At 42.9% G+C, this 26,796-nt stretch overlaps 1 protein-coding gene across 4 annotated transcripts in view; it reads right to left on the bottom strand.

Annotated features, from left to right (window-relative positions):
• The window catches only part of CSNK1A1 (casein kinase 1 alpha 1), a 35,457-nt gene extending 16,451 nt beyond the window's left edge, over positions 1-19,006 (bottom strand). For 2 of the 4 annotated variants that reach the window (XM_074916363.1, XM_074916365.1), the window contains exons 1-5: positions 18,399-19,005; positions 17,411-17,517; positions 4,900-5,026; positions 3,032-3,130; positions 532-615 (exon numbers count right to left, since the gene is read on the bottom strand). In XM_074916363.1, the coding sequence (XP_074772464.1) occupies positions 532-615; positions 3,032-3,130; positions 4,900-5,026; positions 17,411-17,517; positions 18,399-18,521 (540 nt within the window). In that variant the 5' untranslated portion in view covers positions 18,522-19,005. Of the gene's footprint in view, positions 1-531; positions 616-3,031; positions 3,131-4,899; positions 5,027-17,410; positions 17,518-18,398 lie in introns of all 4 variants that reach the window. The other 2 variants (XM_074916364.1, XM_074916366.1) reach the window with 2 other exon arrangements.
• Between the last annotated feature and the right edge of the window lie 7,790 nt (positions 19,007-26,796).

Genomic DNA, 26,796 nt, shown 5'->3' with positions numbered 1-26,796 from the left:
CTGGAGTAATTTGTTTTATAAGCACAATGAATGAAGATACAGGAGTCCTCATTACACATTTGGAGAGATTTTGAACAAAAACTGCAAGGGAAGGAGTCTGGCTGAAGCGATAACAGAACCTCTCCATGTGCAGTCAAAGACACTGCAGGAACCCTACAGGAAAGCAAGCAAACAGCCCTATGCAGAAGCCCTGCTATTTCACTAGAGTGGTTGTCTATCCTTCAAAACATTCAATAAATCTATTGCTTTTGAGTTTTAAAGGACAAAAATAAAACCTGCTTCTGCATTGGAAATGAAGCACGTACATTTAGCCCCTTTTAATATGAAGTTTAGAAATAATTCCACAATTTAAACAAGCGCCACAGGGAAACATCTTAGTAATGTTACATGTTTGCCAAGTATGTCTGAATAATGCCAACATAAGAGGTGCTTTTGCAAGGTCTACATTCTCCAGAAAAACAAAACCAAAAACAAAACAAAAATAAAGCACATGAATTTGGGGTTGAGGTTGGAATAGGAGACAGTTCAGACCTGGTTTAATCCTGAGAAAGATGGGTCCTGAGAAGTACTAACAGTCATGCTTCTTTTCCTCTTCCCCACTGGAGATTCTAAACACTGAACAAACAATAGAGGGTGGCAGTGCATCAAACAGTATTGCTTACATTGCAACAATGGCCGGCGCAGACAGGCAACACCGAGGCGTTCAAGAAAGAACAGGGTAGCCAAATGCCATCCTTCTTCCATCAAGCACTGTAGTTTTTCAAAAAACTATGTATGTTTGTATACTTTTTTAATTTTTATTTTAAGGTGAAAATTTGTAAGATGTGACAAGGTAAATTTCAACTGTGAGCCACTCCAAAATGGCACTGCCTTGACCAGGGATAGCAATGGTGACATTTGGCTCTATTAAAAAAGGAAATTGATGTTTTGCTTACAAAAGCATCCTTTGGTTCCACAAACTGCCCTTCCCCCAAAAGACATTTAGAAAAAATAAATCTTCAGTAAGGAAGAGGTAGAAGGCATTTAGTCACCTTAAAGTTTACTTTCATAAGCATGCAGGGCTTATTTCTAGCAGAGCTGAAAATTCATCTTTTAAGGTGGGAGCAAAATTTCTCCCAATCACCAAATTCAAATTTGAAAAAATCTTTTCTTTTTTTTAAATATAACTGACAGGAAGCTACTGGAACAAGATTACCATGTTATTCTAGTCTTTGTGGCTGATTTTCTTTAAACGGTGTATAGTCATCTCTAAAACACCCAGAGCTACACTTAGTTACAAAAAGAAACAGAGTAAATACTGTATGGTGGCAAACGTTCCCTAGATAAAACATCTGGTTCCAAACTGAAGCAACCCATTCCTCACTTTTCTCATGTAAACCTACTGATTTGCACTTCCAGCAAGAACTACCTCCCTAATGTCTAAAACCCTGCAACAGTAATGAAACCCATGCCCACAGACAGTGTTTACCACCATTCATCGCGTGGCGCCCTAACTAGTCTATTAATGGGGAAAAAAAAAATAAAAATGGTGTAAAGGCAATTTTGTTTTTCATTTCAGCTGATGCAAATCTAATGTGTTCCTCCACTAAAGTAAGCACAGCAGCAATTTCTAGGCCGTTAATCCACATCAAGATGAAACAGAGTGCAGCAATGCCAACCTAGCATGACTGTGCAAAAGTACAGAAAAATGGCCCAAAAAGAACAACTGGAAATCAGAAACTAAAACTAGGAAAAAAATTACAAAGTTTAAGTAATACTCTAAGTCATGCCAGAAATTTAAGGAGCCTAACTGCTCGACACAGCAGAGAAAAATAGAGCTCTACAGAGTGAAAGTATGAAACTTGGGAACAAGCAAAGTTTAACAGCAACAGGATTACATAAAGACTGCCTTTCAGCTGGACTTATAAGCTTTTCCAACAATTGTTGTATCTGAACATTCAGTGCACTGCACCTCTTCAGACAAGAGCTGTTATCTCATGTTAATCAAGCTTTCCCCTTCTAATGTTCATGGCCCTGAAGTTGGCATTCATACAGGCAAACAAAGGTAAACATTTTAAATACTAGTAGTGCCTAAAGAGAGGAGACATTCTTGGATGGCATATAGAGAAGATAAGTGGGAATCTTGCTTCCAATAAACAGCTTGATCACGTGCATTTGTCCTGAAATTAATTTCTATTAAATAGCATGCTTAATGCATTGCCAATGCTGCCTGTCTGCCCGAGCTCGACATACAAATTGCAGGATTAAGTATATTTCACTCAAGAGAACTAAAAATAAAAAAGTTTTCTTCTATGTAAGCTTTTCAACAGGAAACATGCACTTCTGACTATATTACCCATCCAAACAAATGCAACAACCTCAGCCCACCCACCCCCCGCCGCGCTTCCCCCCCACCCCCACCCCCCACGTAAATTGAGAGCAGTTTTTTGTTGTACAACATTCAGGTACTCTACAACTTAAATTTTCCATCAATACATTTGCATAGTTTTTAATTTATTTATAAAGGCAATTGATCTACATGTTGGCTATTAGTCATATCCACAGTTCTGATGGCTGAAGAGTTCTCTTTACCAGTCTGTCATTTCAAGACTTAATGCCCTGATGACTGGTAGGTCAGCAGTTCCCATGTTGGCACAAATTCTCTTCATCCCAGGAAGTCAGCCCCAAAGCCAAAGATAAGACTTGACTTTATCATTGAGGAAAAAAACGCTGTTAAAACAGTCATCTCTATAATGAAACTCCATCATTGAGAAAAGTAACTAAGTATTCTCTAGGGTTAGCTTATAGTCTTGTTGCAAGCCCAGAAATCATCTTGCAATCAAGCACATCTCACAGGGTGAGTCAGACCCACATGTGTATGCCACTGCATTTAGAAGCAGACACTGAGAAATCCAAGCTCTCACATCAAAGAACCATGGTTTAGCATCCAAAACATCAGTTTTCGCAGTGAGTTTTAAAAAGGTTGTGCAGCTTGAATCAAGTAACACAGCCATTCCCTTCGGATCTTTTAAGCAAAGAGTATTAGACTAACCTTATTACAGTGACGCCCAATACCCATTAGGAAGTTATCTGGTTTAATGTCTCTGTGTATAAAATTCTTTGTGTGCACATATTCAATTCTACTGATCATCTGCAAAAAACAGCAACAACAAAACAGGTAAGATTTCAATGAGCACAATACAATTCACTTCATGCTTTCGCTGAACATTTAATTTTTACTGTTGCCTTCTTCTGCAACTTAAGTTTATATATCTGCTTAATGAAAACCAAGTCTCTTTTTTTTTATGCTGTTCAAATAAATTTATCTTTCTTGTATGTTAAAATTCCACAATCTTGATCAGGCAATGGTAAATTAAATACCTGAAACTATTTCCCATACATTCAAGTTCATGTTCTAACTACAGTGTCCCATTAAGGAGTAATTTTTTTCTTACTTCAAATAAAGGTTTTATTTATGTACCACAAGACAATTTTAAAGCTCATTCCCTCCCTCTGTCCCAGTTATTCATTCATCATCAAATGTCACTTTTCGGGGTAACAGTTTTCATAGAGCAAGTAATAACCTGACTGTGGCCCATACTGTCATATCTAGGCTACGGTGATCAAGGAATAAGAGTCATCACTAAAGACTCAGAGAAACTATGGCACATCTGTATCATCATATACAGTCATGCGTTTCCTGTGCGCGAGATCACGGCACATGCATTTATGTGGTTCAGCTTTCCAGCTACTAAAACAGTCTTCACACTGTCTGTAGCAAGTTGAATTGTTACAGTATCATACCCTTGACAGCTGTTCTACTGGACTATGCCCTAAAAGCCAGTTCCGTGCACTGATATCATACATCCTGTCTATGCTTCCCAGATGACAACTAATTAATGTTTATCATCCAAAGCGATACTGCAGAAAACCCATGCGGATTCCCTGGAGACGCTGTAACACCCAGACTCTAGCTAACTGAGCAGGCAAATGGCTCTCTAAAAGCAAGCATACCACTCAAAGCAGCTGAAAAGAGGGACAGCTGACCTTGTCTCCATACAAATGCAGTGAGCTTCCTTGGCCAAGAGCCTGGGATTCTACGAGCATCTGGCTAAGTGACAACTTGGTACTAACAAACATCAATTACGTAATATTAGATGAAATTTAAACTACCACTGAAAATTCAATTCGAGAAGCCATTACTGCCTTTCAAGTAGCTGAAGACAGCACAATCAAGTTATTTGTTAAATAGCAAGAAAAAAATATGGCTGGCCATTGCAAATGATGGCCATTTCCATGACCATGTTGAAAAATACCAATTGCTAGAAAAAGATTTAACAGACCTCAGTTTTAGTGTCCTTGATTAAGCCTGAGGTAGAGTGGCATCTCCACTAACAGCTTTAAGAACTGTCTTTAAGCACCACAACAAGCAAAACGGTATTTATTAGCCCATGGTCTCGTACTAGAAGTTACAGGACATTGGGAGGGCATAGTGACATTCAGTAAGATCAGACCCATAGACCTGCATGTTGCTCACCTGTCACTGCAGCTGGCCAACACGTAACAGGTTCCCACTGATTCATATCAACCGTAACTGGAGACTGATTCAGACTTTCTAACACCACTTCCATGGCTGCTATCAGGAGTTAATCCACCCATATTAATCTCAATACTTTATTGAAGTTGCACTTCTTAGATCTGCAGCGTCAAGGAGCTGGATCTGTGCTGCCCTTGTGCTACAGGCTTACAGTCATTTTGCAGGCCACAGCACACAGAAGCCACCATTACTTTGTTCCTGTATAGGTCAAGTGCTCACTTAGCTATATATGAGACTGCATAACAGTATTTAACTCACTTCAAGAGAACCACGTTGCACAAAGTATTTTAGGAGTTTTAACTTCCCCAGAGATTTGTACATACCTGGTCTGCTAACATAAGTACTGTTTTCATCGTAAACCTGCGAGAACAGAAGTTGAATAGGTCTTCAAGGCTGGGACCAAGAAGATCCATAACTAGAACGTTGTAGTCCTTTTCTTGACCATACCACCTGCAACAAAGAAAATTATTCAGCATTAGCAGAAATCCTAGTGCAGCTCAAGGTACCATTTGTCCTCTTGGCTGCGGGGGCACACTGATGACTAATGTTCAGTCTTGAAAGCTAACTAAAAACTGAGGCTAGTAGTGTATTACTTTTCCTGGAAACAAAGTCTGAGGACAAAACAACACACAAGTTGGAAAGTGTGTACACACATTTTATTTTCCCTTAAGAGGAAACACTACTACACTTTAGCAGCATTTAAATACCAAGCACCAAAATCAAAATGCGATCAAAGCAGAAGCCATTACATGTGCTGAGGTGTGTGTAAAAAGTCTGAACTGAAACTCATCTGCAGGACACCTTACACTCCCATCATTATTTCCTGCGATATTTAACTTCACAGAAACATCTTTACATGCTTTAAGGCTTTGTTTGGTATGACTTCTCTGCAATAGACCAAAGCAGCTCATGCAGTTAACTCATATACTACCTCTTCATTCATTCACCTGAAATTAACAAATAACAATCAAATTCTACTGTCCTATTAAGTAGAAGATAACAGCTCTTTATCAGGTTTTCATCATAAAGGGAAAAAACACTCGTCATAAAAGCAAAAATACAGTTGTAGCAAATTATCAATTGTAGCCAAGCAGACTGTGATATCCACCCTTAAGTGTCCAATATATCAATTTGGGGCACAAAATACGTTACCAATGCTGTGAGGACAAGCAGGCAGCCTCCCATGTATATTTTTCCTTCCAATCCATGTCTAGCATTTCCACCACACTGCTGCTTTTTAACATTATCTGCAAGTGGGGGATAGCATTTCACCACCTAAGCTGCCTGAGAAGACCTGGAGTCACACCCTTCACTTCTGCAAATCTCAGCTGTGAATTTCCATACTTTCAATGGACACTGAAAGACAGAACCTGAATATTCTTCTCTACAGTCCTTTTGCACACTCAAGATACCTACAGTGAAGTGAGAGGTGTGTGTAAAAAATTGTTCATGAGGCTACACCGAGTACTAGTGCACCACTGTAAAGATTCAACACCTTATTGATCAGAAGGCTGTGTTTTGCCTTTCCCAGGCACCTAGTCCTTACAAGAAGGACCTACTATCAGCAGTCAATGCATAAGGCACTGACCAATTCTATCCTGGAGGAGTCTTGAAGTTTCCAACAACAGTGGTGCAGACAAGATACCCATAATAAAAGCATTCAGATTTAAAAAAAAAACCAACAAGAAAAAAATGAAGATTCAGCACGAACACAGTAGTAACTAGGGCTTAAAAGATCTGCATAGACATTTTATTTCCACTTTAGGCAATGACTCCAGGAGACTAAAGCACAGTTGTCTGGAAAATAGTTACCACTGATAAAGCCGACAAATTCCTTGGTACTGACAGGATTCCAAGCTTAGCCAGGGTAGTAAAGTAAAATGTTTACAAAACCCCAGAGAAAAGATTCTGTATTTGGATTTGTTTCAGGAACTTCTGGCCTGCATATTCCCCTGTCAGGAATCTAGCAGAAACTATGTACTTTGTAATGTATTGTTATAAATTTGATAAAAGTTATATATAGACAATATGTATGATCAGACTCATTGTTTTACAGGTCTGTTTAGGACCTTTATTCATTCCCTACATCAAGAGGGGATGCAGAAAATATGCATTTTGAAAGTAGTCATTTAAATGAACTATCAACAAAACAGTTTTCCCCCAACATATTAAGGGTCATAATATCAGGTTTTGCCTTCTGAAAAGTCATTGAACGTACTATGATGTACAAAAAAAGCTTGCAAGTGACTCAACTAGGAAAGCATGATGATGGTATTATTTGATAAAAATCTGTAATTTATGAAAAGGTTAATATTCACACTGCAATCTGACACCAAGCCATGAAAGGCAGACATTTTAAAGAGACCTGCCTAGCTAGGCCCTTTTAAGGAGCGATCAGTTTCAACTGCAAGAGCAACTAAGAAGAGTATTTAAAAAAAATGCTATGCTATGCAGAGACCAAGAAAGAGACAAAATGAGATGCTGTTGAGAAACCTTCTTAATGAACTACGAACCAGCTTCAGTTCAAGAATTACTGACTAGTATCTGTACATCCACTTCCTGGTTCCTACCGAAGTCACCTATGCAAACAGCTGAGTAATTTTGACAAGGCTCTATAAACAGCTCCATAGGTCACAGCTGAAAGTGAAACATCTACAGTAATGAAAACTGGACCAAACGACCCAACTAATTAAGGTCATATAAAATTTAGGTTTGTTGTAAAAAAAGTCTAAGGAATAATGAGCTGAATTGAAGCATTATAAGGAGTAAATCAAGATCTAGATAAAATGTGTTTTTATTCAAGAAATGGAAGTCCAATTCAGATGCTGAGTGTAACCGTTCAGTACAGTAATGGTTCAGTGCCCAAGAGACTGCAGTATAAGGGAAAAGGATCAAAGATCAGTCTTCAGCTGAGCTAAGAAAATTTAGTTACAGCATCACAGAAAAAATGAAGCTTATGAAAAGGAAGCCTACCCTGGGAGCTACATTTTAAAAAGCATTTGGTTCCTCTATAGGGATCTCTTTGCTTCTTAGTAAATGAAGTAGTTCAGGTTGACTGCACAACCTCCATTTGGCCTACTTCTACATACGCACAAGAAAATTTTAAGTCTCCTGACCATTTTGCACTGGTGGAAAGCAGAATCAACTTTGCAAGACAAAGAAATAAGATGGGAGCACCTAGCATTTCATTTTCATGTTTACCTGCCTGTTATTCCTCACAGAAGACTACCACATCTATTCATTTCACTACCAGCAACTGAAAACTCTGCTAGGGTCTTGGAGTAACTTGTGCTTTATTTACTTTGCTAACACTGCAAGTAAATTTCCATTTCCCTTGGAACATTTCCAGGGAAAATGGGATTAAGAAGTAAGGCTACATTATGTCCATTCAAAGTCTAGTAGCTGCTACTACTGGCAGCTCCGAGTAAAAAACCATTAGAAGTCTTGGCTCTTCTTAGGAAACCTTGGATATTATGATACATAAGTTCTTGGCAAGTACTCCTTACTCCCCTATTCACATAATCAGTGTAAAATGGCACATAAGCACACATCTTGGATGAGCACAAATTTGGAGCGCTTTGGCATGCAAGTTTTAACACTACTGGGCTGAAGTGCAAAACAATACGGCAACAAACGCAGCACAATTCTTAAAAAAAAAAGCTAGTGTCTCAAAGAGAAATCTTCAGAAGTTCTAATACTGCATCACCAATGAAACTTGGAGTTAACTACTAATATGAAGGAATGATCCATAGAAAGCCCTGGGCAACTACTAGATTACACTGTCTTGGAACACAAGTGTCCCACATCTGTTAGAGCTCCATAGACCTTTTTTTTAAGCACACTTGAAGTACTCCCTCTCCTACTAAAGCTGAGGAGGCAACAGCAGCAATAGATTTTAAGCAGGAAGAGTTTTGGAGAGAAGTGGAAAACAGGAGCAAGAGATTTAAGTACTTGACTGTACACTTTATGCAGCTGTTACCCACCCATAGTTATATATAATGTATCATTTCAAAAATAAAAGTTAAATTACTAGACTAGGAAAACTCGTTATTTCTCTAATTCATTCCCACAGTCTTGTATGACCCATTAGGACATAATTCCTAAGGAGAGAATTATATGGATTATCACCAGCTTTCCTGAAGAACAGTAGTAGAGGATCTTATTGAAGTCTGCACAAAACATTAACAGGACAATATTAAGATTTATCCCTGAACTGGCAACATACCACTGTAACAACTGATACAGCTGTTAGAACCCTAGTCCATATGCAAGCTGTAAGGTGTGTCCAAGCTCACACATATATGAAAATGCTTAGTCATTCTCCATTGCCTCAACTGTTTAAAGCTACAGATGAAATTACTACAGATCAGTTAGAGTACTGTAAATATCCTTTACGAAGCTTTCCATCAAAGCACAGTTGAAGATTCAAGAGTGACCTTAATTTGACTTCAGTGACTTGTCCAGTTTGAAGGACTAAGATTCACCACGTCAACAAGTTTCAAAATCATGTGGTTTAGCAGCCCAATATATTGCCCCAGTGCATTCACACAGCTAAAATTTTGTAACATCTTGAATTTCAATATTTGTAGCTCTATGCTGAACAAACTCAGTTTCCAAATCCCATACCAGTAAAACTGGTATGATGCCAGATCACAAAAGTGAATGTTTACTTGAACTCATGTGGGGTGGCTTTTTCATTTCCTTGACTAACCTTGAGACAAATGAAGTATTGATGCACATCTAACACTTAGAAGCAAATACTGTAGTCATGTCTATTTAAACTTAAAATCCTTTCCTGTTTTCAGAGCTGCATCTTTTAAAAATTGTATGTCTACTTCATCAACTGCATATTGTGTAAATAATGTCAATGACATAAGAAGTGTTTGAGCAAATGTTTGTCAATAGCTTGCTTTCTGTTTAAAAAATCCCAACCAAAACATTTCATCTGGTTATTATAATATTCTCTTTACATCGAGTGTATCTTCCTTTGAAAGGGTCAAATTGAGGTAGGTCAGCTAGCAAAGAGGTGGGGTGAAGGGCTAACAGAATTCAGACACAGGCCATGAAATTACAGGCCCAGTTTCAGACTATTGTACCACTTAGACAATTTTAGTAGATAACCAGCAGTTTTATCCATTACATCTGCACTTGTAATTAAAACAACAAGCTAACAAAACCAACATGATTACCAAAGCTGTGTTAGCTGGTCACACGATGAGTAAGTGAAAAGGATTCAGAAGATTCACATTAAAAAAATTCTCAAATTCAGATCCAAATGAATTAAATTACTGAATAAACTGTACAGCTGTTAATCAGTGGTAAAGAAACCCCAACTCCCATCCATTCTGAAACCATGAAGCCAATAAAGGCAGTGTTACCATTAGCAAAACGGCACATCATTTTGTCTACAGCTTACAAAACCAGAACACCAGCTCAGCGTCACAAGAAAGTGTTCCCAGTATCAGAGCAACTATAACAAGACTATTTTGTTCCAGCTTAATAAAAGCTCTCCTCAATCAAGACCTGCTTTCCCAGGTAACTTATACTCCGCTAAAGGCTTCTGTCAATTCAATCGCTGACTATTCCAGTGGAGGTTGCAGCAACCTGGAATTACAAACAGAACTGCAGAAGGTCATGCTTTTCAGACAAAAAAAATATCTCCTGGTGCCTCACTGCAAGGAAATACAATGCTTCTGTGACAAAACCTGAATAGCTAAACTCAAACCTTTAGACTTCCAGAAACCTTTATAGTCACATTAAAAAGAGGCTGATTTGGGCTTCTTTGATGTTATATAAAATTCTGTCACTTTCATAATTCATAGCGTGTGACCCTATGATTACTCTGTGTAATCCTATGCAATTAGTCCCCCATCACTTGGGCTCTCAAACACCAAGTGGAAGAGTTCACATGACAAAAATGGAGATTGTCAGAAGAACTAAGGTGGATAAAAAACCTATTAAAACAAAAAATGTACCATGAACAAGCAAGCTGGAAAGAACTTACTACTAGAATTACCTGAGATCACCTTATTATTACTAAGTTTGACAAGTCAGCAGGGACATGAGGGTGAATATGCAAGTCTGGAAGGTCTCATGAACACAAAGAGTTCAGACATCCTACAGAAAACCAAATGACACTGAACTGATGAACACTCTGGAACTGTATTCCATTTCTGCAAGCACTAAGTCATTTATACAAAAGTTTCTAAACTAGGCATTAGTCAGATAATGTGACTAAAGAGAAAACAGACCTTCTGTAATCATATAGCTCTAATATCAGGCATCACTGAAAAATAGTAAGTAATCCTAATCAGTAGAAGTACAGGTATTCTACACAGAAACTGTGAAGCAATCAGTATCAATGCCTAAGGCACTGATGTGCAAGCCCTGTCACCAACATTCAGGAAAAGAAATCCGAATAAGAACAGGGACAGAAAAGAGACTTCAAGAAAGATGGGCAGGTGGTGACCTCTCTAATCATGTATTCAAACAGCTCAGAAAGGCAGCTATGGAGTTATTACAGATATGCAACTTTACAGAGACAGGAGGACTGTAATAGGGAAAAGGTTATTAACAAAAAAAAAATCAAGTAAGAAATAAATAGGTGCTGACTGCCTATGGGTACAAGCATTTATCTTTAGGCACAGAAGCATTCTCTCTAACAACAGAATCATGAGCACTGCCGTGCCAGCCTAGAAAGTTTTAACATTGCACCTGACTGATTCACAGAAAGAACAGCATGTTGTCCAAAACAGGTGCTGGATTTGAACCAAAGTGGTCCCTTCTGGTCCCATGTTCTAGACCTCTCAGGACAGACATCTCCTGACAAATAATGATGTTTCAGACACACTGGGAAGTATGTTCTGCCTGGAAAAATATACTACTTTGAGTATTAACAGATACTGAAGCAACAGACATAAGAGTCAAGATTCTAAGATTCATGTCTAAATTGACACATTTATATTTCTAGTTTATCTCCCCTGAATCTGGAAAAGCACTTCTTAACTGTTAGCCAGCTAGGAGTAATATAAATGAACTTAACATAATATGGCATGACTGAAATACTAAAGTGGAATATTTAGCAGATGTCATCTAACATTAGTTGCCATGGTGAGTATGAATTAGGCCACCCAAGTACTAAATAAAGAAACAGCAATGAACACCCTACACTGTGAAGTTAGATAGACTATAAATAAAATTCTGTATCAGTTTTTGTACAGTTAGGAGAGAAATATGAATGTGAAGTATGTCGGTGCAACTCATCTCCTGAGCAGTAAGGTCATTTCATCCGCCTGGTGTTATGATGCATACATACTTTAAGCTAAGTTGACTTGCTGTTTTGCTAGCTGTTTAATGAGGTACGTTAACACCTGGTAGGAAGCGAGGAGAACCTAAGTCAAGTTTCTTACATAAAAGTCAGAATGTTCAGTAGTTCAGTTGATGGCTTAACCTTCTCAATTTGCAGATAAAGGAAACATTGCTGAGGAAAAGGGTTTCATTAGTACCTCTGCTAATCACCTGTTCCAAACAAGAGTAACACTGAAACCGTGTATTTCTGCAGCTGTTTCTGTAAAGACTGAGCTAAGGAAAGGAGAAAAAAAGTCAGAAAAGGACAGCTTCGTTTGTTTTCAAACTGTGGTCTCTCTTGGATGCTTCTAAGGAGTCCGCAAAGACCAATTAAGACAGAAGTTTAGATTGTTACACAACATGAAATAGACTTTGTTTAAAGACATTCAGTAGGAAAATTTTAGGTATTAATGTACTAGCTTTCAATTTTACTTTGAGCTACCAGAACAAGAGGCTTCCTCTTATCTACTCGAGTGGTTCTGCCCTCCAGTATGCAGCCTTAACAATAACAGAAGGTTAATTAATTGGAGGGTCTACTGCTAGAACCTTCCTCCTTCTCACTTGCAGACCTAGATGAAAGTATCCGTCTTACCGATGAAAAGAAGATAGAAAACTTTTCAGATGTTATCTGACTACTAGTTTTGGTTTGGGTTTTCTTTTAGGGGATGGGGGTGTGTGTTTTTTTGTTTGTGGGTTTGATAAGTATTTTCCCAGTGCTGTTATTGGGTTGGTGGGGGTGGGGTGTTCTGCTGCAGGAAGTTATTAGGAAAACCATTAGAGAAGGTGTTTCAGAGGTGTATTTACAGATTTTTAAAGCACTGCTTAAAAGAGATCAATTTGAAGTGCTCAAGGAAAAATCCATTGTGAGAACAACCCAAAGATTACCAAACTTGACCACATTTTTCCATTACATTACTTAGTGAAGATGAATACAGGCAGTCTGTTATTAATTGATGATCCAACAACATGGCAGTAAGCAAGCAGAACAAAAACTGTAGATACTTTTATAGATCTTCTTTTCCCCAGATACTTTACAATATGCTTCACTATTTATAAGATTGCATAGTGACACATGGGTGTCAATATTGAATTTCTCTACATCAAAAATTTTGCAAGAACTTACTGCATTGAGTAAATGTAAGGATTTACTTGGTCAATTTTCAAAAGAATGATGAAAAAAATCACCAAGTCAATAGCTTTTGGTTTTTAAACTTACAAATGACTGAATTTAAATATCACCTTGATTAGCTTCACATGCTGTACAGTATCTCTTCGGCCTTGCCCACACAACAATACACGCAATATGTTTCACATTCACTAGGCTCTCTTCCTGCTCTTAAGTCCAACACTTCTAATAAATCACCAATAGTCACAGCTGGTTCCAGCATAGCTGCTTTCCATTTGAAACTGATAAAAAACCAAGTTATCCCATTATATTATCAGGAGAAAAATCTGAAGCCCACTCTTCCTTCAAAAGTACATCTGAAAGAGTACCTAAAGGTAGTCTTCATAAAGGATACGAACAATAGTTGATAAACAACATAAATGGTGAAAAATCAAGAGTGGCTGTCACTGATAATTCAATCACTTCTGTCAAGAGCACTTTGATTAACAGAGTTACACTGAGCAAAAAAATGCAAAAATCACAACTCTGCTGCATTCCTCCAAGCCAGAACCAAGAATTTGGGAATAAAGGTATAGTCCAAACTAATAGGATCAGTGCCCAGTTAACAAGATTACAGCTAAAAATGCTTTGCCACTGAAAAAGCGAGGAAAAAAGAACAAGACAGCTGATGGCTGAGAACAATGAGAATAAACCCAGCAGAATACTGCCGACTTTGCATTGTGTCCTAAAGGCAGATCATTAATTAGCAGTTAAAACGTTAAGCTCAGTTCAAGTGCTTTTTGTGAAAAATTAAGGTAATAATTAAGCAAAATTTGTATATCATGAAAAATCCACAGCTTAAAAATTTGTAGGACATTTATATAAGGTTTTGTGAAACTCCAGAGACAAGTTCAAAAACTTTGCTGCTCTTCCAGGAAACAATAAGCAGCAAAGTCAAAGATTTGCTAGTCTAAAAGGGTTTAGAATATTCAGAGAATAAAGACATTCCAATCTCAATTTTTGCTATTTTACGTGCAAACAACACGTTTTGTTGCAGTGGGAGTACCAAGGCTCCTTGTTCACCCCCCATGACAAGTGAAGGCTCACAGTCGATCCCACAGAAGCAGTATCAAAAAACTTTTAACTCCAAAACTGAAATTTTACTCATTAGCTTTCTTGCAATTATCTAAAAAGGTCATCAAATCAACCTTAAAGGCTACAATTACCTAGAACCAAGCAATTTAAGTAACACTCCAGATATGCTCTTATTACAAAGTCTGCAACCACATCTAAAGGGCAGAATTCAGTTTTAAGAACAGATGTCCAAAATGAATGACCAATCCATACTTGACCTATCATTTCAGCCTAGTGAGTCAAAGAACCACAGCAGACCACTTTAGTAAGGCAAAGCCACATAATGCAACTTCTACTAAGTTGATCTTGGCCACTGCATTACTTAAGTAGATGAAAAATAAGAGAACAAGTCCTTCATTCTTAAATAAGGAATACAAGATTATGTGCCTGTTTCCCAGATGTGTAGCACTGAGATAAAAAAGCTGCTGAGCCCAGCTTATACAGCATGAAAATGGGAAAAGCTTAGAACAATTCCTTAATTTTCTATCAAATGCTCTGTTTGTGCTGTTGTTTAAAGGTGTCACATTACAGAAATTTTAACAAATGTATTGAAAGATTTTCCTTCAACTTGATTCATCCTTCTAAATATACCGAGCCAAGAACAGCTTATTTCAACTTGACAGCATACCATTATAAAACAATGGCAGAACGTGTATTATCAATTACACATGCAAAGTGACCTAAGTACAAAGTCATACATTCTCTCAGCTTAGCTGCTGCCAAAAAAGCATGTCAGAAAAGCCTGACTTGTCTGAAACAATATACAGTTATTTCACTTTGGTCTTACTCTTTGTAATCACCCATTCAAAGGCATATCCTTGTTAAGCACCTCAGCCATACATCTCATTTGGTAGGCCAAGTCCTCCCCCTTAGATTCGGAGTACCATGGATTCTACTTCTACTAAAGACATCACATTTTAACATTTGTCACAAGAACTGTGGTGGGTACCCTGCTCAACTTCCTCTTAAAGAAGATAAACATAAAAATACTATTTTGGATTTCTTCAAGCATCACCAGATGTCATACAACAAGAAAACAACTAGTAACAGAATCCTAGGCAAAGAACAAGTCAAGCAGCATCTGGTACATACAAACAGATTTAAAATTAATGCTGCTTCTGAAGAAAATTATTTCCAAAAATGCTGAAAGACCATTTCCTAGAAAAATATTACAAATATTAATGCTGTGAGAACCTGAAAGTGAAAATTTCAAGACTCACTGACATCAAATAGATCACACACCTTCAGCACAGTAAGTCTATAAATAAATTTAAGTTGTTTTGAGTATTGCCTCAGTTGTCCGTTCTTATTCAGGCTCTTGTAACTATGGGTGGGGGGAAGGGTGAGGGAGGAGTTGTGTGTTAAAGAGAGGCTGTAGTTCCCCTGTGGTGGTGAGACTTCTAAACCACAGTCACTGGTTTTACAGAAAACAAGTAATTGTACAGATACAAGAACATCAAAAATAAAGGAAATAAAACGTAATGACTGCTGTAATTGAAGATAGAAGCAAGTTTCTCAACATGCAAGACTACTCCCAGTAGCTCAGCCATAAATAAAACACTCTCACAGGGACAGTTTACCCAAATCCAAGAATTTGAACATTAGTTTGCTCCTGTTACATGGAAAAGTTGAAAAATTTGCAATTTAGGCCTCACTACAGCACCAAACATTCGTTTACTTTTTTAAAAAATAGTTTAAGAACGCCTGCTTTTCCAGTTTTGCAATGAAACACCTGATACTATCCACTTACTTTGGCTGTTTTCCCAGTTATCCCTGTTTTAGCATATAACTTCACTGTGATAGCTTTCCCAAATGCCATTTCTATTCTTTCAGTTGTGAAATAAATGCACCCATTTGAAGAAAAGAAGGAAACTGTAGTCTAAAATAAAGACTAAATCTGTTTTCACATAAGCAACTCCATTTAAGCTGCAAGTTTCTGTTGAATTCAGGGTATGTTTATTCTATCCTTCTATCCCTGCAAAAGGCTGTAGTGAATGAGGACAGATGGTCAAGACAACTCTGCTATATAGCTCCAGCTTACATTCAGGACTACAGCCAGTTGTGTTGCGGGGGGGGGGGGGGGGGGGGGCGGGGGAAGAGGGAGGAGGGGAGAACCTCAGAAATGCAGATTTGGTTTAGGTTTTGCTAAAATTAATACATGATTTAGAATACAGCATCATTATGATCTTACAATAGACCCTACAGGCCACTATCGATACAAGTGCACATACAAAGTCAGGAAAGAGTTAACAGATTAAATGTCATCCACAGTTTGACCCAATATCTAAATTGAAATAATTTCTGCAGCTCAAGGAACACAAGTCCTTTATGTCATCGTGCAAACATAAAAAATACTAACTTTAAAAACAACTATTAACAAAGTTTTAAAAAAGAACAACTTCTTGAACAAAGTCTTTCTGGAGAAAACTGAAGTTTCATGTAATCTATTCTGAAGCATAAATTCAGTAGTTGGGAACTAACCCAGTACAATACCTCAATAATCCGAAGAGAAATAACTCCTCCTAGAGTCTGCTGCACCAGTGATTTTCTTCCAGATCAGTAAATTATTAAACACTATTGAAAGTTTCAAACAGAATATGGAACAAGGAAGCTGCATAACAAGCAACTGTGAGGGATTAATCTTGGCACTTTAACTGTATGGAAATCCTAGTGACGCATCTGTTACGGGCAACAGAAAGGGGCTGCCATTTCATTCCTGGTTGAGGTTTTCTGCAGTCTCAAGCCTTGCAGCACATAACTATGAAAGGAAAAAATACATGCCTAAGCACGTCCCTTGTCCCAACACGAGAAGGGGGAGGGTTAATCACGTCCATCCGCCATTTTCTGAGCGGAGGAGGAAGACATGTTGGAACAAAAAAAAAAAAAAAAAAAAAAAAAAAAAAAGAAAGCAACAAAAGAAAGCAGCCATTTCCAGTACCGGCTTCAAACTCTTAACCTCATCAAGAACACTGGCTCTCACCAAAACAGTCTCACACTTTGTTCTAATCGCAAGAATTTCTGACAGCTCAGGAACTGCTCTAGATCTCACTTTCAAAGCACTGTATGTACGGATAAGAAAAGACTGCGGGACGGTGGTGAGGATACCCAACTAGTTGTGAAGCTTGGAACGGAGCATTTTCCCTGCAACAGCCCAAATCCTCCCAGATAAATCTCTTAAATGGTGGTGTCCTGCCTCAGGCTAACATTAAAGAAAAGTCACTGTACTGCCATACATAAGTGATTCCTACCGTATATGTGGGATGCCAACTCCTCCCTGCAGAATCTTGTATAGTTTGCTTTCATACAGCAGCTGGGGATGTCTAGCCTTCTGAGACTCCAACTTTACAGCAACTTCCTACAGTGAGAGGGAACAAGGAGTCAGAGCAGAGTGTCCACCAAGCACAGACTTGTCACTGAGGTTTAAGGAGCACAGTACTTCAATATGCCCCACACACCCCTGCTGTAAATGCTTTGAAGTATACTTTTTTTTTAAGCTCTCGGTGCTCAGCGTCCTGCATTTTGTTGCATCTTCAAATAAAATCCATATCGTGATGATCTGTACAATAAATATCCATCCCAGGTCATGAAATTGAACTGGAGATGTAAAGTCTTCAGATCCATATAAGTGAGGAAGAACATATGTGGGTGTTTCTTCTTTACAGCTCAGAGCCGTGAGGGGGAGGAAGAAAAAAGAAAAAAACAAGGAAAAAAAGCAGCTTAAGAAACAGGGGATCTTCTTTGTTTCTATAACTGTTGATGAAAATGAGAGAAAGTATTCCCCAGCTGAGAGAGAGGAGATAGATAACTGGCAGTAGAGGGACGACTTCGGCTGCTCATAAAAGACAAAATATGTTTTCCCACAATGGTGGTCTCCTCTCTCTAACACTCACAAGCGAGCTATGCAACTGCTGGGTGGGAGAAACCACGACCGCACGGCTCTGCCGTCGGAAAAGGCAGTGCCACCCCACTAGCGAAGAAGGCCGTCAAACAGGGGAAGCCCCTCAACCCCGGGGTACACACCTCCAACTCCCCCACCTCGCGGAGGGCGGCTCAGCCACCCTGGCGAGACGGGGCCGGCCGGTGCCTCTGAGGCAGCGATAGCGGGGACAAGGGGGGGCAAAACCAGGCTTCAAGCCGGCCTCGGAAAGGTTATCGTCGGTCTCCCGTTCCCCTCGAGGTGCGGAAGGGACCGCGCCGATGGGCCCAAGGAAGTGAGGGAGTGCGAGCCGCCCTTACCTCCCCGTTGGTGATGTTGATCGCCAAATAGATGTCCCCAAAGGAGCCCGACCCGATCTTCCGCACCAGCTTGTATTTGCCTCCGACAATGAACTCGGCCTTGGAGCCGCTGCTACTCGCCATGGCGAGGGGCGGCTGCGGGGCCCTCCCGGCGCTGAGAGACTCGGGGGAAGAAAGAGGCCTCTACCGCCGCCCCAGAGGAGGGGAAAGGGGCAGGGGAGGGAAGAGGGGAAGGGAGGGGGGGGGACGCAGAACAAGGAAGGCTGATCCCCGCTGCTCAGCTCCAGCCAGGCCCCTCCGGCGGGGGTTCCCCTCCGCGGCTCTGTCCCGCTCCCCGGCCAGGCGGCGCCCGGCTCTCGGCGCTCTCCAGAAAGACAAGAGGCGGCCGCCGAGGTGCTGTGAGGGTAGGGTAGGGGAGAGGGGGGGAGGGGAAGGGAAACGCGAAGCCTGCTGGCTCCGCCGGGTCCCGGCCGCCGCCGGCCCCTCACTCGGCCGCCGCCGCCATCTTGTCTCTCAATCGCTGCTATCGCGGACACAAAATGCCCCCAGCCTGCAGCCGCCGCTTCTTCACCGCGCGGGGCACGCTGGGAGCGGGGCGGGGCGGCAAGCGCGCGTGCGCCGGGGAAAGGCCGCTCCCCTTCCCGCAGCGCGCCTGCGCGCGGAGCCGCGCGGGCGGGGAGGAGGGAGGGGCGAAGGCGGTGTCGTGTCCTCTGCGCATGCGCACACACCGCCCGCCCTCAAAGCCAATGACCGGCGTCGCTCTTCACCGGGCTTAGTCCCAGCGGCTTGTCACGTGGTATATACGTGCATGCGCATCCCTCGAACCCGTGCCCGGGCGGAAGTGGAAGGAGAGAAGCATACGTGCCCTCACCCGCTCTTAAAGGGACAGGCGTCCCAGCCCCCCTGCCTCGCGGGCCTTGCCTGGGCCTGCTGCGGGCGCTGCTCTACTTGGGGCTGAGAGCAGGGGGCGTCGAAACCGCAAGGCTCCTGCTGAGTCTCCTGAGTGTCTGCTCTACCCCACTGCCCTCGTGTCCCTCAGGCAGTGGGGATGCAGCCTGACGTTTGCCCTCGCTGGCTGCGAGGTGGCTGTGGGGCTGGGGAACTGGAGGTCAGGTGGGGTCAGAGTCACCACCATGATGCACGCTTCACGCCTCTTTTATGTGGGGTTGTGACAGGGCTGCTGGCACTGTTTCAAGGTTCTTATCAAATCCCAAAGCCCAATCTGCATGTATGTTAATGGTCTGGGTTTGTAAACAAATGAATCCACAACAACCTGTCTCCTGTCCTCCTGCGGCGCCAAGGCCCTGTGGTATCTGCAGCCCAGTGGGTTGTAGGGCTGAGCTGAGAGACCAGTGGTGCCTTCCCCGCTCCTGTGCACACACAACATCTGCTTCATTACCCTTCCCTGCTCGGCCTGACACATCTGATTTAATCCTCCAACCTTGAGCCTTGGCCTCCTGGGATTGCAGTGCACAGCACTACATACCCTGGATGGGCCGCAGGCATTTCTGCCAGGAGTTTTTCAATCCAGGTGAGGATTCGGGAGGAGGCTGTGGCCCCCTCACAAGGACAACACCATGGGCAGAGCCACCTGTCATGGCCACATCTCAGCCTTCACATTGCCATTACATTCGGCTCCTCTCTTTCCCCAGATTGCTTTGACCCAGCAGCTCGTGCTCCAGGAGCTGTTTCTTGCTGTCTGTCAAACCCGAGATCTCCTCTGTTGCCCCCTCGCTCAGCGCTGTGAGTTTTTCCTTTGCAGGAACACAAAACTGTGAATTCCCAGTGACTCATCATCGCTCCCTGTCAGAGTGGCGTCTTCTGCTGTGCAAGCCTACATTTGGGAAATGATTCAGTCTGCAGGAGAAAGCAAGCTCTTACAGTAATGTAGCTCATGTATGTAGAAGGAAAGCCTACTATGGTGTCTGCTTTTAAGAGGGGCAATCAGGAAAAACTGCTTTCCAGTTTGCCTGGTGCACCCAAAACTATGAGAACAATAAAAAAGTTTGATTTTAAGACTGGTCTATGTACAGATCTTTTTGAATAGCTAACTATTTAGAGAAAAGTGAGATTTAGAGGTCCAGGTTAGGACACTGCTATATTGGTAGGAAGTTTTTCATACAAAAGTGGAGGAGTCCTCTTAACAGAACAGCATCCACACGGTGATAGAGGCTTTTATTGCATTCACCATGTTGCTTTCTAGCTTGGTAAAGGCAGTGTGTTACAAACACTTTCTGTCTCCACAAGTGCAAAAAAGTCCTGGCTTGTGTCCATCTGGCTGTTGGGCAGCAAGGGAAGTCTGATTTGCCTGTGTTTCTTCCTGTGGTGGACTCAGTCCGCTCCAGGATGATTCCATAGTGAGAGACCAGGAGGAATGGAGAGGGAAGACTGGCAGCCATCAATGCCCTGAACTGCACAGATGAGCTCCAAGTTCCTCTTGTGTTTCAGGGAGTTTTAGATCCAAGGTTTTACTACAGGTCTCTCCATGTCTCTAATAAAAATAAAATGTGAAAGATCCAAAATCAGCTTGGACTGTGCCAGATGCACCAGAATGAATATGATGCTCTGAGAGCAAGCTAGCCTCCAACTCATTCCCACCTCGGTTCTGTCAAGGAGCATTTGCGCAAGCAAGAATATCTGCACTCTTGTCACTCAAAGGGAATGTGGATCTTGTGCGGAGGAGCTCAGATACATCGCTCACTAGTTAAGGGGGCTGGAGTTTCAAGGGCAAATGAGGTATCTTTAAACATCATGCTCATTTCTAAATGCAGAGCCCCTGCGTCCTCAGTTGCCCTCACATTGCTGTTAATGGTGATTTGCAGACATCTTAGGACTGATGTGCACTTAGCGGCCTTTGGGGTTTAGTTGTTTTTAATGGTTGCTCTGGATGGGATTTGAGCAGTTTGGAGGCGTTTGGCTTGAGTCACGTATCCTTGGAAGAGCTGGAAAAACAGGTCTGCAGCTCCTGGCCAGTAAATAGACCATGCATGGGTATGCAGGAGAGCAGGATCTCCTGGGCTATGCAATGCTGCCACCTCCTGCCTGCCGGGGGACATCTCTGTGTCCGGGGGACACTGCCGGTGCCTTGGACCAGGGGAGTATCACACGGGACAGGAACTGGCCGAGCCGAGCCCAGTGCAAACGCACCCAGGCACGCATCTTCCCCAAAATGTCAGCGGTCTGGTTGGGTGTTGTGCAAAAAGATAACCATCAATTAGGTTTTGGTATTTTTTGTCTTAGTTATTTTTAATACGCATTCACTAATGGTCCTGCAGGAGGGGTGGGAATGGGGAGATTCAAAGGAGGATCAGCCTACACGATGCAGGACAGGCTGGAGGATAGCAGAGAGATGGCAGAAGTCAGCCAGTATAAACCAGGCTAAAACCGGGACACAGAAGAGAAGAAAGACCCACCAGCACAGCTGCAGCTCCGTCACCCCTGGCCAGGAACAGTGAGGATACCTGTGAACACCCTCCTGTGCTGGGACCAGGAGTGTGGGGAAAACCTCCACCGTATCTCCAACTCTGGCTGCTCCATGAAGGAAGAGCTCGAGAGCCTCATGTGCCAGCATCCCACCGTGTGCCATGTCAAGATGAATGACCTCAACCTGTTTCCCATTTCCTCACTCCTGTGGTTGCAGACTACATCTGGTTTTGGGCTTGGGACACCATGTTGGAACATGCCTTTCAGATTTACATCTCTGCCACTCCGGGGCTCTGTTTACATCTCCGCAGTAGCAAGGGGAGCTTTGTTCAGTTTCAGAGAAGAAGAAGGAAGGTGCATGTGTATTTCTGGGTACTCAGAATTTAACCCAGTGAACAAACAGCACTATTCAGAGCATGGGGTTGGAGAGGACTCATAACCTGATGGATCCTAGATGTCCAGAAGATCTGGACAAGGGTCTTACTTGGTGTGTTGTTCCCTCCTGTGTCAGGATGAAGCCCGCCTCTGCAAGAGCTTTTGCTGTTTTTTATTTTGGCCCATGGATCTGTTCTGTCTTCCTGCCACAGTGCAAGAAAATTCCCCTCCTAGCCCCTTGTAGAAAACCCCATCCTATGGCACGTGTTTGGGGTTTGCCTTGCTGAGCAGTGAAGATGCCAACAGTCTGAAAGCAGCCCTGGCTTTAGCCTCTACCTTGGGATTTGTGTCCTGAGTCTTTAGGAAAACACAGAAGTCAGTGAAGACAAACATGAACAATACCAAGATCTGTACAAACATAAAACCCACGGAGATACTGATTAAGTTTAAAATTGTATCAAATAAAAGCACTGAAAATGTAACTTGGGAGGGAATTTTAGGCTGTGGTTTCACAGCAGCTGGCCTGATCTAAGGACTCACTGCTGCTTATACAGGGTGGTCTCATTTCTGCATCCTTCTCCCTTCCTACTCACTCTGCTCCCAGTGCCCAGTTCTGGTGGCTCGTCAGACCTTCTGTGGTCAGTTCAGCTCTCCAAGCCCACAGAAAATTGTCTGAATGGTTCCTCTTGGTGTTTTCTCTAGATTAATGTTCTGCCAGACTAGTGACTCAAATGGCTTGAGGAGCTCCAGGGGACAGGGCAAGGCTTGTTCTCTGTTGGCAGTGCCATGCCATCAGCCAAAACATCAGTTGGAAGCAGTCAGATGGGAAATCAGAGCAGGGAAAAACCAGGGAAAGGTGCTCTGCAGACACCCAGGGGAGAACATGAGAATCACTGAACTCATCGCTAAAAGGAAGAACACCAGCCTCAGCACCACCACCAAAGAGAATGGGGTGAACTGAACAGCTAGAGCATCTGCAATCTGTTCTTTAGCTCCTGTTTATTATTATTTTTCACATATTTTAGGGACACTGAGATGATGAAAGTATGTCTATAGCTGCATTACTTGATAAAGTGAAAGGAATAAATCCCCTCTCTTCTCTTTTTAGAAGACAGGCCAGAAGGCTTGCTGCATGACCAAGCCTCCAGTGTGGCTGGCCCTACTTGATCCCAGCATTGCTTATCCTTTGTGCCTGCTTTGCAACTGAACATCCCCAAACCTCTTAATTTGATCCCAGCAAAGGAGAGGAGTGTTTTCAGTGTAATAAAGCAACTGCTTGATGCAAAACTGATGGAGCAGCATCCTCTTTGCATACTTGTAACCATGTCAGCAAATATGAGCAGCAATGAAGTTGGAGCAGGAGAAAATGGATCATCCTCCTGGGCAGCAGGGATATCCCAGGCTCCTGTCTAAAGGCTGCTGGGGAGGGAGGAACAGTGAAATGACAAGCTAAACAAAGTCATGACTGAAAAAGTCAAAGGGCATTCAGAGTCTCTGCTCCAGGGCAGTCAGCTCACGTTCAGGTCAGGTTATAATTTCAGAGCCTCTCCAGCGTGGAGCTGCCATCTTCCAGGACTTTCCTCCTGCTGCTGTGGATAGGACGTAGGAGCACCAGGGATGGACATCCTTGAGTGCTTCTGCAATACAGACTGCAAAGCGCAAAGTTATGTGCCACAGATGAGCTGAGCTGACAGATCCCATCCCCAGCCCAGCAGCAGAGTCCTGCTCACTCCTGGCCAGCCGCTCCAGCAGCCCAGTCCCGAGACAAGCTGATGTACTTCCCAGTCTGGCAGGAGACAATTCCCTTGTTTTGCCAGGCTAGTTTTCTGATGGTTTCAGGAATCAAATTGTCTCATGGCAATGTCCAACAAAGCTGGAGCTGATGCAAAGGAAAAAGAAGAGTGGGATCAGCAGAAGACCAAGATCTTTAGAAATAAAACTGTGTTGTTCTTTCTTTTGACTTGTCCCTCCAGCCACCTAGCATTGGTCCCTCTCCAGAAGGGCATATTCACCCTGAGTACCCTGTGTAGCCAAGAAAAAACAAGGTCCATATCTTCAGCCTGAGGTTCAATCTACTCTCTGAAGTGTTTATTGTCTCAGAGAGACAGAGAAGCCAAGGCAGTTTTGCCTCCAATTTTCTCTGTAAGTGGGAAAAACTCAGTTGCAGATGAACAAACTGAGACACCACCAATGAATGCATTTCACTGAGTCCTGGGCAGCCAAAGTCATCTCAGTATTTCTTCACTCTTTGGCAGGAGGGGCAAGTGAGCTTCTGGCATAGTTAAAGGATTTGTGTTTTAAATTAGATCTGGGTTGCAAGTTTGTAGACACAGCAGGTTGCTTGTCTGGGGACACCCATTCTGCTCTAGCATCTCCTCACACTCCCCCTGCTCACACCATTACACCAGCAGTGTGCCCTTTGCACAGGGGCCTTTGCCCACCCTCCTGAGCATCCGGGCTTTGGCTTTGTGCTGACTTTAGCTGATTCTCCATTCAGCTGTTTTAACAGAGCTTACAGCAGTTGGGAAAATGGCTGGAGAGGAGCAGCTTATGCCAGTAGGAACCAAACCAGGCTTGTGCTGGGACCCCACGTGAGGTAGCTCACCTCTGGACAGTCCTGTCTGCGTGCCAAGGATACCTCACAGAGTGGCTTTGACACTCATCTGGCCAAATCCTGCTCCCCCCACAGGTGCCTCTGGCAGAGCTCACCAGGGCATTGCAGTGGGGCAGGAGGGATCCAGTCCCTCCGCATTCTTTGGGCAATGTCCTGTCTGACACCCACCCATGCCAAGGGCATCCACAGGCACCAAAGAGGTGCTGCTAGCCACCCCTGCCAGGGCCACTTGTCCCTGCCCTCCTGCCTCGCCCTCCTCTGCGCTGGCAGGTCCAGGCACAGGGCTGTGGGGAGCCAGCCCAGGGAATTAGTCCAGGTTGAAAATAACTCTATTTTTCTGGAGCAGTCTGACACCAGATGTATTTGCCAGGCTGGCTCTCAGTGCAAAGCTTCAATGCCAGTGCTGGCACAAGGCAAGAAGCACCATTATTTTTGGCAAGGGTGTCTGCTTTAAGTGTTCACACATAACCCTCAGAAAGTTGTCATCCCTTGTAATCCAGGGTTACAGCCAGCACAAGCAATGCCTTATTGTATCAGAAAAGATAAAAGCAGCCGTGCCATGTCTGACACTGAGCCTGCGATTTCGTCTCCAGCACTGCTGTGGGACAAGGGTCTCCAGACAGACCCCATCAACCACAGCCATGACAGCGTGGATGTAGCATTGTGCCTTGCTCACTCTCCAGCAGGGAAAGGACACGGAGGGCTGTGGAGCTGGTGCATGGCTCTGGCCGGCCAGGCAGAGCCTGGGACAGGGCTGGGACAAATCTCATTCTTGCAGTGCTTGAATCTGGGTCTGGGGAGAAGGTGCCCATGAGCTAACAGCACCTTACAAGAAGCTGGAGGGGAATTGTGCAGTCAGTGACGTTCTTGGCTGTTTGGAGAGAGGGGTTTTTTAGGTACTGCAGGAAAAGGGGGATTTTCAAGTAATTTAGATGATTCATAGGAAATGCCGTTAGTGCACAGCTGAAGCTCTACCAGTGAACTTGTTCCCTGGGAATCTTTCCTGAAGAGTTTCTCTAGTGAACGTATAAGTGCCAAGCAGCAGCGTCACAGGCTGCTTGGATTGCCCCAGCTCTGCTGCAGAGCTCAGACTATCCACCCAGGCAAAAAGGTTCAGAGATATGAGATCCCTAAAAGTTTCTTTCTCGATGGAGCTCATCTGATTTCCTTTGGGATACCTTGTTTTACCTTGCCTTCATTCTCTGAAAGGCCATGAGATTTCCAAAAGCAGGTTCCTTCCCTAACCCAGTGCAGGAACTGTGCAGCTCCAGAAGTGTTTGTAAGGTGGATATAGAAACTGCATCGCTTTTCCTTTGGCACAACCATTAGGGACAATTCGCTGAACGGGGTGAACCTGAGGTCTAAATTTTCCAGTGATGTCAGACTTGAAATTGCTTCAGGTACTTAAGCAGATGCACTGGGAGGTGAGGTGAGAGACTCTGAAGAAGTCTTGGGCAAAAAAAATATGCAAATGGCAGCACAGCTGATTCACTGCATGTCAAGTGCTATGGATAAGTCTTCAGCAGCAGTTTCTCCCGTGCTTTTGAATTAATTACCTTGCTAGTGCAGAGTGCTGGTATTTGGCACCTAAGGCACATTTCCGCTGTGAGACTGCTTAAATCAGTCGGGTTCAGATCACTGAGGTGAGTCTCCCCTAATGCAAAATAACTCAGCTTGTGGATGACAGCTTATACACCTGGGAGTAAATATGCCCCCCCTTAAGTATAATTTCTTGAACCATTTTAGGGAACATGGGTTTTATACATGGCATGTGCTGTGGTTTTGGATGCCAGCAAGAATAAAAGGAACAAAAGCAGGTGGTGCAGAGTGTCTGTTGCAGCAGCGGAGCAAGAGCCTGAAGTGCAGGATGTGGCCAGCTCAGTCCTGTCTGCTCAGTGCAGGCTTTTGGCTGTGCTGGGTGGACACTGCTGCTTGCCAGTGGCAGGAGCCAGCTAAGCACAGTCTGTCCCTGAGGGGTCCCCATCA

The sequence above is a fragment of the Athene noctua genome, chromosome 12, assembly GCF_965140245.1.
Source record: "Athene noctua chromosome 12, bAthNoc1.hap1.1, whole genome shotgun sequence".
Classification (NCBI taxonomy): Eukaryota; Metazoa; Chordata; class Aves; order Strigiformes; family Strigidae; genus Athene; species Athene noctua.
This window is presented reverse-complemented; position numbering and strand designations above follow the sequence as displayed.